Here is a 15,991-nt window from a genome sequence, read left to right on the forward strand (position 1 = left end):
GCTTCAAATAATATCCAGAGGTTACACCATCCCATTTGTTGCCATTCCAATCTGACCAGAGCGCCTCCCAGAGGTCCCACCCACTCAAAGGGAGCCGGCAGTACTAGATGCTTCCAAGCTGCTTCAAAAACGAGCCATTGAACCGGTCCCCCCCGATTAGTCTGTGTTACGTGTTTACTCCAGGTTGTTTTTAGTGCCAAAAAAGACTGGGGACCTCAGACCCATTTTGGTCCTGTCAACCTTAAACCTGGCTGTCGCCAAACAGAAATTCCGGATGGTCACTCTGCAAGTCTAGTCTACCTTATCTTCGAGAATGCGACTGGATGTGCTCGATAGATCTCCAGGACGCAAGCTCCAGGAGATTCCTTCGCTTCTGGCTGGGAGCCAATTATTTCCAGTTCCGAGCCCTTCCCTTTGGTCTCACCACAGCCCCCATGGTGTTCACCAAGGTAATGGCAATAGTAGCGGCTCACCTGAGGCATCAGGGGATTCAGGTATTCCCTTACCTGGACGATTGGCTCCTCGCTGCTTCCACCAAGCGTCTTCTTCCAAGCCAGGGACTTCTTTCTACATCTTGCAGCCTTGTTAGGGATTACAGTCAATGTTCCCAAGTCACTCTTGAAACCTGTACAGACCTTGGACTTTATCGGGGCACGGCTGGACACCCTTTATTTGAAAGTCTTCCTAACTCCAGACAGGGTCCAGAGTCTAAGGGCTCATGTATCACTGATTCTTGGCCCCAAGTTGCCAACGGCAGTGGATGTTCTCACAGCCTTGGGCTCTATGGCTGCCACAATTTCTATCCTCCCCTGCGCATGTCTTCACATGCGTGTTCTACAATGGACTCTAGCCGTACAGTGGTCTTGGCTGGATCTCCCATGGAATATCCAATTCATATCAGCAAAGCCTGCAGGGCATCACTTCTCTGGTGGGTTCACTCTCTAGAGGTTGTAGCGGGATGCTCCTTTGTTCCATCCACAGCCCAAGTGACAGTGACCACGGACACCTCCCAGCTGGGTGGAGGTATTATCTGGGGAGGACGGTCCAAGGCACGTGGTCCCAGATCAATCCCAGATTGCACATAAATGTACTGGAGATGAGAGCAGTGCTTTTAGTGTTGCAGGCCTTCCATACTGTTCTTCCTCTGGGAACTATTGCATTTCAGTCAGACAACATGTCTGTTGTCTAGTACATCAATAAACAGGGAGGAATCAGATCTTACCCTCTGTGTCATGAGGCCATGAGAGTTTGGGAGTGGTCGGTCTTCACCAGTTGGTTTCTGAATGCAACGCACATCCAGGGATGCGCCAACATTTTAGCGAACAAATTGAGTCGGGATATTCTGATGCCATATGAGTGGTCTCTGAAGCAGTTGGCAGCGGAGGAGATCTTCCTTGCATGGGGTCAGCCTTGCTGCAATCTCTTTGCATCTCCTTCCAAAGTGAAGTGCAGCGAGTTCTTCGCTTTGATTCCCCTCACTAGGGGAACCCCCCAGAGACGCACTAGTCCATGCTTGGCCTCCAGGTCTTCTGTATGCTTATCCCCCATTACCACTCATTCTGAAGTTTCTTCAGAAGGCTTGTCGACTGGGGTGTAAGGTGATCCTCATTGCCCCATTCTGGCCTCATCAGGTTTGGTTCCCCTTCCTCTGGTCTCATGTTTTAGCTCCTCCTTGGTTTCTAGGTCCCTGCCCGGATCTCATTTCTCATCCTTCGGGCATCTGTCCGCCCAACCTGGACAGCCTCAAGCTGACAGATTGGTTGCTCCAGTTCCCTTAATTGCCAGGACTCCCCGTCTTTCGTCTTCAGTAAAAACTATTGTGGTGGCAGCTCATAAATCTTCCACCAGGAAGATTTACCGCAGTAAAAGGAAATGATTTTCTATTTGGGCATCTCAGAGAAAGCTGGATCCTTTTACGGCCCCTGTATCCATGGTACTGGATTTATTAGCCAGCATTTTTCAACAAGGAGCCAGTTCTTCCACTGTGAAAGTGCAACTGGCAGCTATTTCAGATTTTCATGTCGGTGAGAACATGAATGCCCTGGCCTCTTCCAGATTGTGTAAGGCCTTTCTTAAAGGCACTTTTACACCCCCCCCCCCCAGTTAAGAACCCTGTTCCTCCTTGGGACCTTACTTTGATTCTTCAGGTTTGCTCCCCCCTTTGAACCTGCAGCTTCAGCGGATTTAATGTTTCTATCCTGGAAGACAGCCTTCCTAGTGGCTATTTCTTCGGCTAGGAGGGTTTCTGAGCTTCAGGCCTTGTCCGCTGCACCCCCTTATTTGATCTTCCATAAGAATAGGGTTTTTCTCCGCACCAACCCTTCTTTCTTAACAAAAGTGGCATCTGAATCAAACATTAATCAAACAATTAATCTGCCTGTTTTATTCCCAAATTTTCAGAACAATAATGAATATAAACTGCATTAACTAGATGTTCATAGACAACTTCATTTTTATTTACACATTACAAAGCAGTTGTTTGTGTCCTTTTCTAATCCCTTTTTTTGTAAGGCCATCTCCAAAGTTTCGTTAGCTAGATGGATTACGCTATGTATTTTGCAGATTTACAAAGACAAAGGATTGTATCCACCTGGTCCGATTAAAGCTCCCTCTACCATATCTATGATGACATCTGCTGCTTTCTGGTCTAGGGTGTCATTGGATGACATTTGTGCGGTAGCAACTTGGGCTAAGTTGCATACCTTCATTTCTCATTACAAGTTGGATTTAATCTCTAAAGGGAGAGTATCCTTCGACTCTGCAGTGCTCCGGAATATCCTTCCATGAGGGCCTCCCAGGGGCTTGAGTAGCTGGGGACTCTGTCCCACAGGTTGAAGATAAAATGAAGTTAACTACTTCAGATAAGAAGTTATGTACTCACCAGAACGTTCCATCTGAGTAGTTATACTTCATTTATCTTCAGCTGTCCCACCCTCCTTCCCCCTGAACCTTCTCATGTTATGATCATGTATGGTTTCTTTCTATTTTGAGTTTCTGGTTAGTTTAGTTTGCAGCAAACTCTATCTGAGGGAAGGCAACAGATGGTGGTGTATTATGGGTAAGGGGGAGGAGCTCGGAGCAGATGCTTGTAAAGTTGCCGTCTCGGATCCGATATGGATCCAAATACCCACAGGTTGAAGAAAAATGAAGTATAACTACTCAGATGGAACATTATGGTGAGTACATAACTTCTTTTTTCTGGTTGCTTGAGAGCTAATATTAAAAATAGGCCTAACACTGTACCCTGTACTATTTGCTTGGTTTGACTTTTTCTCATGTTGGGGAGAGAGAGAATTTATTCCGGTCTTCCTTTTAAAACTCTAAAAACGTAAGGTATGTTTCTGCAGGGGGTGTACAGAAAGTGCAACACATGAAAATTGTACTGTATTTCTTCAATTTTTTTTTTTTTGCCTGTTGGTTAAGTTCTGGTTAGCTAAGAATTTACTGTAGTTGGAAGGCTCTATTTTCCATTGAAGTGATTGAAGAGCCTGGACCATAAAAAATGTTGTATCCCTGTTGTAATCTTATGGACTCACTAAATGCATTATGACATAAAGAAGACTTGCTTGAAACCAGAATCACGTCAGCATAGTGGTCTCATCAGGCAAATCTGTAAGCTGTCTCTATTTTGGAAGAATGACCCTCTTTTTTGGCTTGATTTACATCTGTACATGATGTACATATTTTTAGAGGTATATCCGTGTTTTCAGGTTTGATTTACCCCTTAACACAGTTTTCTGAATCCCTCTTATTATACGTGATTTTTGAAGCTGTGTAATACACAGAAAACCATACTACATGATAATTTAGAGAGAGGACACAAATCTTAACAAACCCTTTTCAGAAGTGGGAATTAATGTCCTTGTGTGGTAGAATTTTTGCATTACAGTTCATTGAAGTCTACAGATTTTACACTCATTTTGATAAAGCGCTCTGTTGTTAGCTGTCCACCTGCAAGAATACAACGGTGGATTAACTTTGAACAAATAGGGTGTTTCTTTTCTTTTCTTTTTACGTTCCTGCTGGAAGCAGGAAGAGCTGTGTGCTATTCGGTATTCAGTTTTTATGCGAATTAGAAGTATAGATTTTTCACAGAATGCAGCTGTTTTTAAGGTATTTTTACGTCTTTTCAGTGTCTGCAGGTTGAAAGGTAAAAAAAAAAAAAGAATGATGAAGGGACAGTAGTAGTGCTGTCACCATTAAGATAGGGGTAAGACCCATCTCAGTGGCATTAAAGGGATTCCTTGGAGGCAAAAATCTGTCATACAAACAAGGGATTGTATGAAGGGGGGACATCATGGACCGCTGTATGCGTCACAGACTGGTATATGCCTTGCATTGAGCAGCATTCTACCTTCAATAGGGATGATGCCTGAACATAAATGATTGACTAAAAATTGCCTTAGTTTCTGATGCCATTCCAGGGGAATTCAATATCTGTCAGCCTGGGAGAGACATGGTCAACAGACCGTGTTGCTTTGCCAAAGATGGCCTGCACACGTCCCTATTGGGTGACCAGATTTTAGCTAAAATTTTATCCACCACCATAGAGACTTTTTTAGGCAATGCCAAAGTGATAAACCTACTGACATAGCAAGTAAAACCCAAAGGAAACTCAAGGTGTTACTGCTCAATGCTAGGAGCTGTAGCAAGAAACTCCATACCCTACAAGCTGTCCTCACTCTGGGGAGTATAGACATATGTGCCATTACTGAGATTTAAAGGGGCAGAAAGTGCTCTGGCAGTGCAAAGCTACAGTGCCTTTCACACATCATCAGCCGCACAGATAGACAAAACGTGGCGGTGCCTCAGTCTACAGTACCAACAAGTTTACCTTAAGGTTGGTTAAACACAATTATATCCTGGAGTTCATCCACATGCAAATCACTTATGGAGTCCCTTACCATATCTTGACAAGCTATAGGTCACTATGTATGTCTCAAGAATCCTAAAACTCTTATCTAGATCTACTGGAGGCACTCTGCATACAACCAAACACCCTGTTCATAGGAGACTTTAACTACCCTCTATAGATTGGGAAGCATACACTGCCAAAAACTTGCAGGCACAACATTTCTAGGACTTTAGTAACAAAAATACCCTTGATCAGTTGGTGTGCACTTCAACCAGAGGTTCAAACATACTGGACCATATTCTCATCAATATTGGAGAGCGCTGCACCTGACACCCTCCCCCACCCAATCACATCCTCTGGACAGGTCGAATCACAAAGCTGTCTCATTCAGACTAAAAAAACAACTTGGAAAACGCAACAAAAGTTGTTAAAGTTAGAAACTATTCTAAAGCAAACTACATCCTATTAAGTGACAGCTTATCAAAATTCAGTGCCAGCCCCAACCCAGAATTCACAACAGCCTATGCAGAATTATTCACAGGAATACTCTACAAACATGTAAATGGCTGCATCAAGGCTTCTGTACCTCCCAGAAGTAAGTCCAAAACAAACCCCAGTAACAAACAACTTTGATCGAACCCTGATCTTAACAGGGTACATAACAAAATGAAAAAAGTTATGGCCAAAGTCAGAAAGAGCAACTCTCATAATGACAAGAGCCCACTAATAAAATTAAACAGGAAACTAAGAGGAATAATTAAATCCAACAAGGCTAATTATGATGTCAAGATAGCTGCTCAGGCTAAAGCTGACCATAAGACCTTCTACAGTTGTCTGAAACCTCGAAGGTAACACACAACAGTATGGAGAACAGGTTGTGAATGGAAACAATTTCTCTGAGCAGAGTGACATAGCAAATCTGCTGGCTGACAATTTCAACTCACACTTTACCCACCACTCCACCCCTGCACAGTTGTGAAATCCATACTGGAACCCCCCCCCTTCCACAACTTTCAGCAGGGAGCAGGTCATAGTTGCACTCACGAAGGCTAAGAACACCGCTTCAGTGAGTTCCGACGGTATTCCAGGTTGCCTCCTAAATAGCTTGAAATATGACCCATCTGGACCACTTGAGTCAGCTGTCAACAACAGCCTCAAAACAGGCTTTGTGCCAAGCGAATGGAGGATGGCAACAGTTATCTCCCTTCACAAGGATGGACCGTCAGCTGATCCTGGAAACTGCAGACCTGTTAGTCTGACTAGTCTAATATGCAAAGCCATGGAATGAATCATCATGGAAATGGTTAACAAAGACATTGGCAACTGGTTTTGTAAAAGGAAGGTCATGCCTACTTAACCTGGTAGACTTCTTTGAGAAGGTAACAACTAAGGTAATGGATGAAGGAAAATGGTGCATACTGCCTACCCTTGACCTAGCTAAGGCATTCAACACAGTACTCCACTCAAGTATTGTGGACATACTCACTGAACTAGGCATAAATCCCTACACAAGTTGCTGGATTGCCAGCTGGCTGACAGATTGGACCCAAGAAGTCAGGAATGGTGAAATCACTTGCATCAAGAGGCAGGTCACCAGTGGATTACCACAGGGCATTGTGCTGGGCCCACTCCTTTTTGACATCTACTTTTCAGAGATCAAGGCTAATGTCAAGGGCTTCTTTCTCACCAAGTTTGCAGATGACTGCAAATTGGGAGCAATCCTAAATTTCCCCATGACACTAACACCCTGCAAGAGGGTCCAACACAAATGACTGGTGTCAAAGCCCTGGATTAAAACTCAATGAAAGCAAGACAGTAATCTGGCCTTTGACCAACATGTAGCCAAGGTAGTAAGAAAATCTTTCTGTGTTGCCCAACTTATAAGTAATGGTGTGGCATCCAGGTCCAAGGAAGTTATAGTACCACGCTACTAGTCTCTCATCAGACCCATCATTGAGTTCAGTGCCCCCTTCAGCATGTACCTCATTAGGCATATGCAACAATTGGATTGCCCACAGATGTTATTTACCAACAGAGTCCAGGGTATTAACACACTGTCCTATACAGATAACCATAGAGCCCTGTCTCCATATTCAGTCTCCTACAGGTTGTTGAGAGGCGATCTGTGCTTAGGATATAAAGCATCCTTAGATCCAGCCTTAATGGAAGTTTTGCACATCCACAAACTGAGCAGCACCAGAAACGCTAGATCCAGGGATTTGAACTTGCTTGTAGCATAAATAGAACATGCTGGTGAGACAGAAATGTGACTCCAAGGATCCTCATGCTCTGGAATAAGCTGTCCATCCTTGTGAAGCAGCGTCCACCCTAACCCTATTGGAATGTAACCTTGACAGTTAGATGGGTAATCATGAATTAATCCGTGGGCTGGCCCCATGTCTTTTATAGACAGTGACCAACAGTAAATATTCCCCAACTAAATCCAAAGCCAAATACAAAAAAATGCCAGTAAAATATAGAAAAAAACAATCCAGGCACCTCCAGGTTCACATTCCTTTATTATGAAACTAAGAATTAAGCACTTTCATCTCTGCCAATGGAGACTTCATCAGAATAATGATTAACAATCAAAAGCACTTTATATAACCATTATAAGCATGATAGACAACTCATTTTACCAATCCAAACATTGAATGTCACAAAGATGCAATTTCCCAGTAAACTGTTAAAAACTCCACCCCCATTTGTTTAAAAGGAACTACCCCAACTAACACAGCCCCCCACAACTTTTTAGCAAATTCCTAACTAACATACGCCTGTCTCCTAATTAACATACCCCTTCTAACAAATATACTCCTGCCATTTAAGACGCACGTTACCAGGGAATGCATTTGGGTTGGGTCGCATGTATAGGCTTATAAAGCTCTTGTCTTAACTTTTTTTTTTCCTGATTCATGTACAAAGCTAAAAATGAGGGTCAAAGCCCCAAGTCAAGGACAATTTTTAAATAATAATGTAGTTCATTTAGAATGTTAATGGAAGAACAGATTTTGCATCAATATGCTTTTTCTCAAGAATAAAATCCATGCAATTCTAAGCAGAAAATCAAAAATTTTATGAAGGACAGGACAGGACAAAATATGAGGCAGAAGGGACATTTGAGCACAATGGGCGGCAGTGAGTGAGCAGCTGCCATCAGATTGCCCATCATGCAGGAGAGGAGGCAGCAGTTTGGCCTGTTGCATTACAAAGTCCTGCTAAAAAGAGACTGGCAAAAGACTTGCAGTACATAGATAGTGATATATGTGTTTGGCTCAGCCCAAACTGCATAAAAGGAGTAGTCCGTTGAAGAAGCATATCCTTTTGGGAAGGGCATGTGAATGCACATCCTCTTGAAAGAACTGAAACAGTATAGGCCTTCATAATGGCAAGGATTTACGTCACGTGCTGAGATGGGAGGAAACCCCAAATGGCTTATTCGTATGAGCAGCTCTTGCCTTAGTGGGAGCTGTTTGGCCTAAGTCGCAGGAAGACATATGGTTGGCAGGTACTAGAAGATAAAGAGAGTAAAAAAATTGGTTAAACTTTTTTTTTGGGGGGTGGGGGGAGATGCTCTGGTTGATATTTAAGCAAATTGTTCTTATTTGTTATTCCTGCCTTTTATACAAGTTTGTATAAAGCTGTATTTGTATGTTTTTGCAAAGGGCTTATTAGTCAGAAATACTAAGTTATTCATCACTGGTTCCCCTCTTAATCTTCAATGGATTGTAGTTGGAATTTGTCAGACACCAGAGGAGTGTGTTTGTATTTGTTTCACCTTAATTGTGTATGCATTGTAAAACACTATGTACTACTTACAGTGATATGGAGAGGCACACTGGAATTAATTTTTGAATTCTCTTTGTAAAAGTGTAGAACGGCATTGAATTACAGGTTTTTATTGATTCTGTTTATGTTCCAGGTTGGCTCACATCGTGTAAGAATGTCCAGGGGGTTTGAAGCCAATGCACCAGCATTTGACAGGTTTGTTTGTTTGTTGGTCACAGCTTTTATAATACATTGGTACAATAAAGTAATAAAGTAACTGTGTTACATCTGTTAGTGTGTTATTTGGGTGATTTAGATCTTGATAAGTGAAGCTGTAATTTAATTGTGCTCAGGGCATCAGTTTAGCTTGTGCTAAGTCTAGGCAGTTTCAGAACATAGCCAGAGTTATGGCCTCTCTGTATTAGTATAAATCAGTATATCTAAGTGAATCAAATACCATGTATTTTGTAAGCAGTTAATGTAGTGAGTATAGGTTGTTACTGTAGCTTGTTAATAAGAATGTGATTGTGTAAGGCTTACAGAGATGTCTGATATTAAGGCAAATATTTAAATATTATTGAGTTCTTTTCTGTTTTTTTTTGAGTAAAACAAATATATTTAACCATATTTTATAAATATATAAACTTTGTGAAAAAATTGTCCCACATAGAATGGAAAGAGAGGAACTGGGGGAGGACTAAAAATAGATTATCGGCAAGTTGTATTACTGTAAAAATAGCAGTGTTTGATTAGTCACCCTAAACAATTCTTATCCATGTTTTATAGCAAGTGATGCAGATCATAAACGGTTTCCTATTGTGTTGTGATTAATCAGAGATAAAAATTGAGATTTGATCCATAATCTGTTGTAACCAACAACACAGCAAAGTAAATATGTTTTTGTTTATGTAATAAAACTTAATCAAAAAGGTTGGTGATGTTAATTTTATCTATTTAGTTTACAACTAAGTAGGCTGGTCCAGAGACTTCTTTCAGCCATGCCCTGGGCAGAATTGTGAGCAAGAACATTGTGCAACAGAGAAGAAGATACAAAAATGTGACACTAAAATTGCAGGTACAGAATCGGTTTGAAGGGGTTACTACAAAGAACAATAAGTAAACTCGTCCCCATGGCACAAGGCGATGAATCCTTGACTTACATCCCAGACAATGTACCTGAGTTCTGTTTAGCATCATTTAGTTGGGGTTGAGTAGGAGAAAGATAAGTTTGACTGGCCAGCACCAGCCTGCACATCCTCAGTTGGAAGGAGTCTGATAGGCCTACAGCATTGGTGACACCCAGTAGTGGTTGGATGTATTGCCACTTGTAGTGGCCATAATGGCTCACCCTGCAGTAGACAGATATTTCCTTTCCTAGTTGAGGGATAGATGTGTATGGGAGCATACATACCTCCTCCCCCAGCCAGGCAGACATTGCAAGTCCACAGACCACCTAAGGTCCAATCACTCCAAGGGATTGGCTAGTTGACCTGTTCCCTTACCACTAGGCTGTTACTTTTGGTGGAATGAATGAACCAGTAGAGCTTCCTGGGCAGGAATGAATGGCTGTCTGTTAGTCCAGGATGTCTAGCTTCTGCCCTCACAGAATGAATTATCTGATTGTGTGCAGACAGTAGAGCCATCAGACAGGATCCCTCGTTGGTGACAGGAGGCAAAAAAAAAGGGTAATGAACAATTTGGTTAGTACATCATGGGAGGAATCACATACCTACTCGGGAGGAGAACTTAAATCATGCCAAAAGGCATCAGGGGAGAGAGAAAATGAGCAGTCTTGTCACGTTTTCAGTTGCTAGAGTGGTTACATCCACAGTTTCTGTGTAACTTAAACAATGGAATGGGATCAAGGGTTACACCAAATATATGACTTTCAACATGACATATGCCTCTAATTTAAGAGGTTTTTGATGAAGACTGTTGTGGCATCTTATATCCTCTGAATTTCTGATCTGTTTGAATTAGTGGTTAACATATTTTGAGAAGACTAGTTCCTTAACAGATTGAAATTGTTTTGCAGTTTATCTTGTAATTTGTCAGATGATTTGTCAAGTTTAATAATAGCAGATGATAGAGATGAGTCTCAGAGAGGAAATTTCAACTTCAGGGCACAGGGACATGGATCGACTCCAAAACTTTTAGAGCTGTCCCTATTGCTTGGATCCTTGGCTGTTGACAGCTTGGGTCTGAGGTTGGTGTCATAGTCGAGACTCGTTAAGACTGAAAAGTCTTTTTCACCTTCCGTAGATGACAGAAAACTTCCTTTGGCACTGATTGTTGCCTTGGCCTGTGAAAGGGTTTTGGCTGGACAAAAAGAAAAGGCAATATCCTCCAGCTTGCCTCCATCTCACCTCCAAGGGGGTACTGCACTCATTCCTTCCATTCATTCTCATCGACAGGTACAGTTTGTACCAGTAGGTTCAGAGGCCCCTTACTATGTGTATTCACAGTCTGATTCAGATCCTTCTGGTCATCCCCCAACAGAAAGTCATAGAAAAACAGACATGCAAATGCAAATACCTGGAATCATCCACAGAGTCTCTCACTGAATATAAGGATTTGGATGAAGGTGATGGCTCTCCTGGATCTCCCTTGGAAGGTGTCACCTTTGGAGAGATCCTCAAATTGATGAAACAGTGAGGGGGCTGTTCCACTGATGATCCCTCACTGTACAAGTCTGTATTCCTTGAAACCTTTGGTACTGGCTTATCTGCATCCTGGGCAGTACCACCTATAGACCCTCTTATGGACCTGGTGGCTCAGTGGGTATGGAAAGACCCTGATGTGGTGGAACCTATACCAAAAAAGCTGGGTGGGATATTGGTAGCCCTCACTGGCAGAAAATACTGGATCGAAGGTCCACCGTGGTCATAGTGGTGGCCACAAAGAAGGAACTGTCTGAAGAAAATTTCTCTGCTCATCCCTCTAATGGAGAATCTAGGGTATTGGACAGATTTGGGAAATGGACATACTCTTCAGCGATGTTTGCCTTCAGAGCATTGAACTGTTTAGTCCACATTACGTGTCTCCAGAGAGACTTGACCAATGAACTTATCAAGTCACTGTTGGTTAATCCGCCAGCAGATGTTCAAAAGACTGTGGACTCCCAGCTATCTATCCTTCAATCTACATTCAGTGTGTTCATGTGTCTGCTATTCAGTGCAATGGATGGCACAGCTAGAGCAGTGGGCAACAACATCATAATGTGCCATTATGTCTGGATGCAACTCTGCAATTTTGTAGAAGGTGGGGTGCTTATTTCTGCTCCCACAAGCCTGGCAAAACATCACAACAGATTCATGAGTGCTAAGAATAATAACCAGAGGCTGTTCAATTCCATTTTCTTACCCACCAATAAAAAAAAGAAAGGTTCCTGACATTCCATCCAGTCAGTGGGAATCCACAGCAGCAGACATCTCCAAACTGCTAGAGAAAAGAGTCATCCAAAAGGTTCCCCAAGACCAGCTAGATTCTGGAGTCTACTCCAGGTTCTTTTTAGTACCCAGGAAGACAGGGGATCTCAAATGATTTTTGGATCTGCGTCGTCTAAATCAATTTTGTAACATGGACAAAATTTTGGATGATCAGTCACTCTTCAGTGAATGCGGGAATGGATGTTGTATTACTTAGCTACCTGAGGAAGGAAGATTGGATGTGCGCTATTGATCTCCAGGATGCCTGCTATCGCATAAAGATAGAGAAGCAATCCAGGAGATTTCTTCGTTTCTGGTTGGGAACCGATCATTATCAATTCAGAGTACTGCCCTTTGATCTCACCACAGCCCTCCAGGGTGTATTATAAAAGTTATGTCAGGAGGATCAGTGCACCTGTGCCTGCTAGGGATCCAAGTTTTCCTGCATCTAGGCTACTGGTTCCTCACTGCTTCTTTCAGGGACTTACTACTCCAGCATTGAGACCTTCTGCTTCTGTTAATGCTAAACGTGGGAATTACTGTCAGTCAACTCAAAGCCAACTACTTCCAACCCAACAAATAGAATTCATGGAATGTTACCTAGACACATCATTACAAATGGCCAAGTTACCAATTCCAGGGTGCTTTCCCTCCATCTAGTTGGTAGCTAAGTAATACAGCATCAGGACAGGACAGAGCAGGACAGTTCTGATGCCTTACTAGTAGTCCCTCAACCAGACTGGCAACACAAAATTTCAGCCTCTGGGGCTAACCTTGTTGTGACTTCTTTGCATCATTCCTAAACAGCAAATGCAGCAGTTACTTTGCCCTTCTCCCACCACAGGGACAGTTATCGAGGGATGCTGTAATTCACAACTGGCCCCCTCGTCTCCTGTATGCTTTCTAACCAATTTTATTCAAAAAATAAGAAGATGCAAGACCAAAGCGATACTCATTGCTTCCTTTTGGCCTTGACAAGTCTAATTCCTGTGGCCTCTTCTAGTATATCCTGCGTGGATGTTTGATCATTATCCAAATCTTTTGAGTCACCTGTCCAGACTGCTTCCTCCAGATCAGAAATCTAGGAAATTGACTGCTTGGTTTCTCCAGTCTTGATCATGGTCAGAGACACCAGACTTGTCTGCATTGGTTGTTCATATTATTTCACCAAAAAAGATCTACCATAGTAAGTGGAAAAGGTTTTCTGTTTTGGCCTTATTGAAGGGCACATGCCCTTTCTCAACACCTCTTCCCTCTATTTTTTAATTTTTGTCCGAACTCTACGACAGTGGTTCTAGTTTTTCGATTATCAAACTGCAAATGGTTGCTATTTTTAAGTCTCACATATTACAAAATGATGCCCTATAGTGTTTCTAAAGATTTAAAAAGGCTGTCTGAAGGGAACATTCATTTTAAGGCCACCAATTAGGGACCTGGGGTCTCATTTTGTATTACTTTCCTACTTCAAGCCTTGACTTGGACTCCCTTTGAACCAGTAGCTTCAGTAGATTTAAAATTTCTGTAATTTGTGGTTGTGGTAACTTTAGCCAAATTAATTTTGTAGCTACAAGCTCTTTCCTGTAAACCTCTTTATTAGATTTTCCACAAACACAGAGTGCTGTTAAGAACTAACTCATCTTTCCAACCTAAGGTGATATCCAGGGCAAATTGAAACCAATCTGTTGATCTACCAGTGTTCTTCCCCAGATTTTCAAATAAAGGAGAATATGCTTTACATGTTAGATGTTCATCGCCAACTCAGATTCTATTCAGAAAGGCTAACCAACTATTGTTGGCCTTTTCTAGGGCAAAACTGGGTAAAGGGATCTCTGAAGATCTCTTTTGAAGTGGTTATCAGAGTGTATTTCATTTGTATATGCAAAACCCAAAGTTCACTCCCCAAGAGCTATGGCCACCTTGGTGGCTTTTATGAATAGGTTTCCTATTCTTGACATTTGTGCAGCAGCACCTTGATCAACTCTTCAGAGCTTTGTGTCTTATTATAAGAACAAAAGAAAACTGAAAGTCCACCACTCAATCCTTTAATAAAACAACGACGAAGAAGCTTTCAAGTACAACTCTTCATCAGCATGTCAGATTGAGTGGTTGGCTTTCAGTTTTCTTTTGTTGTCTTGTTGACTGTACTTGGAAGTCCTTTAACTTCAGGTGGTTTCTTCTTTTGGAATTTGTGTCTCATTGTAAATTGGATGCACAGTCTAGATCATGTTCTTGCTTTGGTTCCACCACCCTCAGGAATGACCTTCCTTGATACCATCCAGGTAATAAACAGCTTGGAAGTGTTTCCCAAAGGTTGAATTGGGCAAAAACAGACAACATCGGATACGACAGTTATGTACTTACCATAAAGATAGATCTGTGTTGTCTGACTTTTGTATATTTCAGTTTCCCTCAGCCATTCCCTCTTCCAAGTTCTCATTGACAGCTTCTGGTGACAGGATGGGCCTCATATGAGACCCTGTCTTTTTCAGTCCTTTTTAGATTATTGTCCTTTGTACCTTTAGTTCTAATTGTCTCTCATTTTATGTTTTTGTCTTTCGGCTTTTCCTGGTTAGGGGTCGCCACAGCGGAACTCCGGTCCGCTAATGATTGGCAGTAGATTTTTATGTACTGGCTTGCCGGGCCTAACACACACCCTTGAATGAAGGAATGCCCATTCACGCATGTCGCCACACAGAAGATGCTCTAACTGAGAATCGAACTGGCAACGTCTAACTGTGAGGCGACAACGCTACCGCAGCACCACCACCGCAGATTTGTCTCTCATTTTATAATTCTAATAATCTTGCAGGTTATATATGTATGTAGTTATTTTATATAACTTGTACATAAAGACGTATTGGACAAATTCCATCTGTGATACTAGGATGGAATGGAGGAAATGGTTTACTATAATTTTGTTGAAAGTCGCAACATATTTGAGCTATTTCATTGACTCAAATGGCTGAAATTGTGAATGTTTTTACCATATGTCGAAAATGGTAAAAACTATGTTCAACATTTGAGCCAGTTCCAATGTTGCTTTAAAATCACCGTTCAGGTCAACAGTGATTTTGCAAGAGTCAATCACTTCCATGCTTTTGATTTTACACTTTCGGAAGGATGTGGTAAACTCATTTTACCAGTCGCACATGTGATTACAGGATTTTGGAATCTGCATGTTGTTCAACAAAGTGATAGTAAACCGGAGGAAATTATGGGCAGGGGAGGAGTTTGATCCTTGGATCTGTAAGCTTCAGAAATGGTACTGAGGTCGGATCTGGTTGGGCCAGACAACCCAAAGGTTGAACTGGACGAAAATCAGACAACACAGATCTATCATTTATGGTAACTATGTAACTTTTGTTTTTTTTGGATAAGCATGGCAAGCTTTGTCTTTTCATCTCAGTAGAGTTTCTATTTCAGAACTTAGTCAAGAGCATTTTATTCTCTGGATCCCGAACACTTTAGGGAAAATAAGTTATACCGAAACATACTAAGCTAGTTATTACAAATTGTGTTTATGAAGTCAGGGTTATTCTTTTCTCAGAATGAGGTCCAGTCAGTTGCTTGTAGGTGTGTGAGTAGTGTGTTTTCTATGTCCTAAGGCTTGCCTTACTCTGTAGTGTATTATTCAGGGATGTCTGAAAATGTTTTGGAAGTACAATTTGAGAAAATGAAGCATTGGTACTAAGACTGTGTTTGCCTGCATAAAGGTCTTGGGGAGTGTGTGTGTGTGTGTGTGTGTGTGTGTGTGTGTGTGTGTGTGTGTGTGTGTGTGTGTGTGTGTGTGTGTGTGTGCGTGTGTGCGCGCGTGTGTGCATGCGTGTGTGTGTGCGCACACGCGCGGTGTGTGCGCGCATGTGTTTGTGCGCGAGCGTGTGTGAGTATGTGCGCGCGTGTGTGTAGTTAATAATAAGTCTGTTAGGGACTCTGTGCTGCC

The 15,991-nt window shown here is 42.1% G+C and overlaps 1 protein-coding gene across 1 annotated transcript in view; it reads left to right on the forward strand.

The window, feature by feature from the left end:
• SYNJ1 (synaptojanin 1) overlaps window positions 1-15,991 on the forward strand; it is a 2,168,218-nt gene that overhangs the window by 218,426 nt on the left and 1,933,801 nt on the right. The window contains exon 7 of the mRNA XM_044071423.1: window positions 8,778-8,839. Within this exon, the coding sequence (XP_043927358.1) occupies window positions 8,778-8,839 (62 nt within the window). The remainder of the gene's footprint in view (window positions 1-8,777; window positions 8,840-15,991) is intronic.

This window comes from Protopterus annectens, chromosome 5.part0, assembly GCF_019279795.1.
Source record: "Protopterus annectens isolate FY-2018-M chromosome 5.part0, PAN1.0, whole genome shotgun sequence".
Lineage (NCBI taxonomy): Eukaryota > Metazoa > Chordata > Ceratodontiformes > Protopteridae > Protopterus > Protopterus annectens.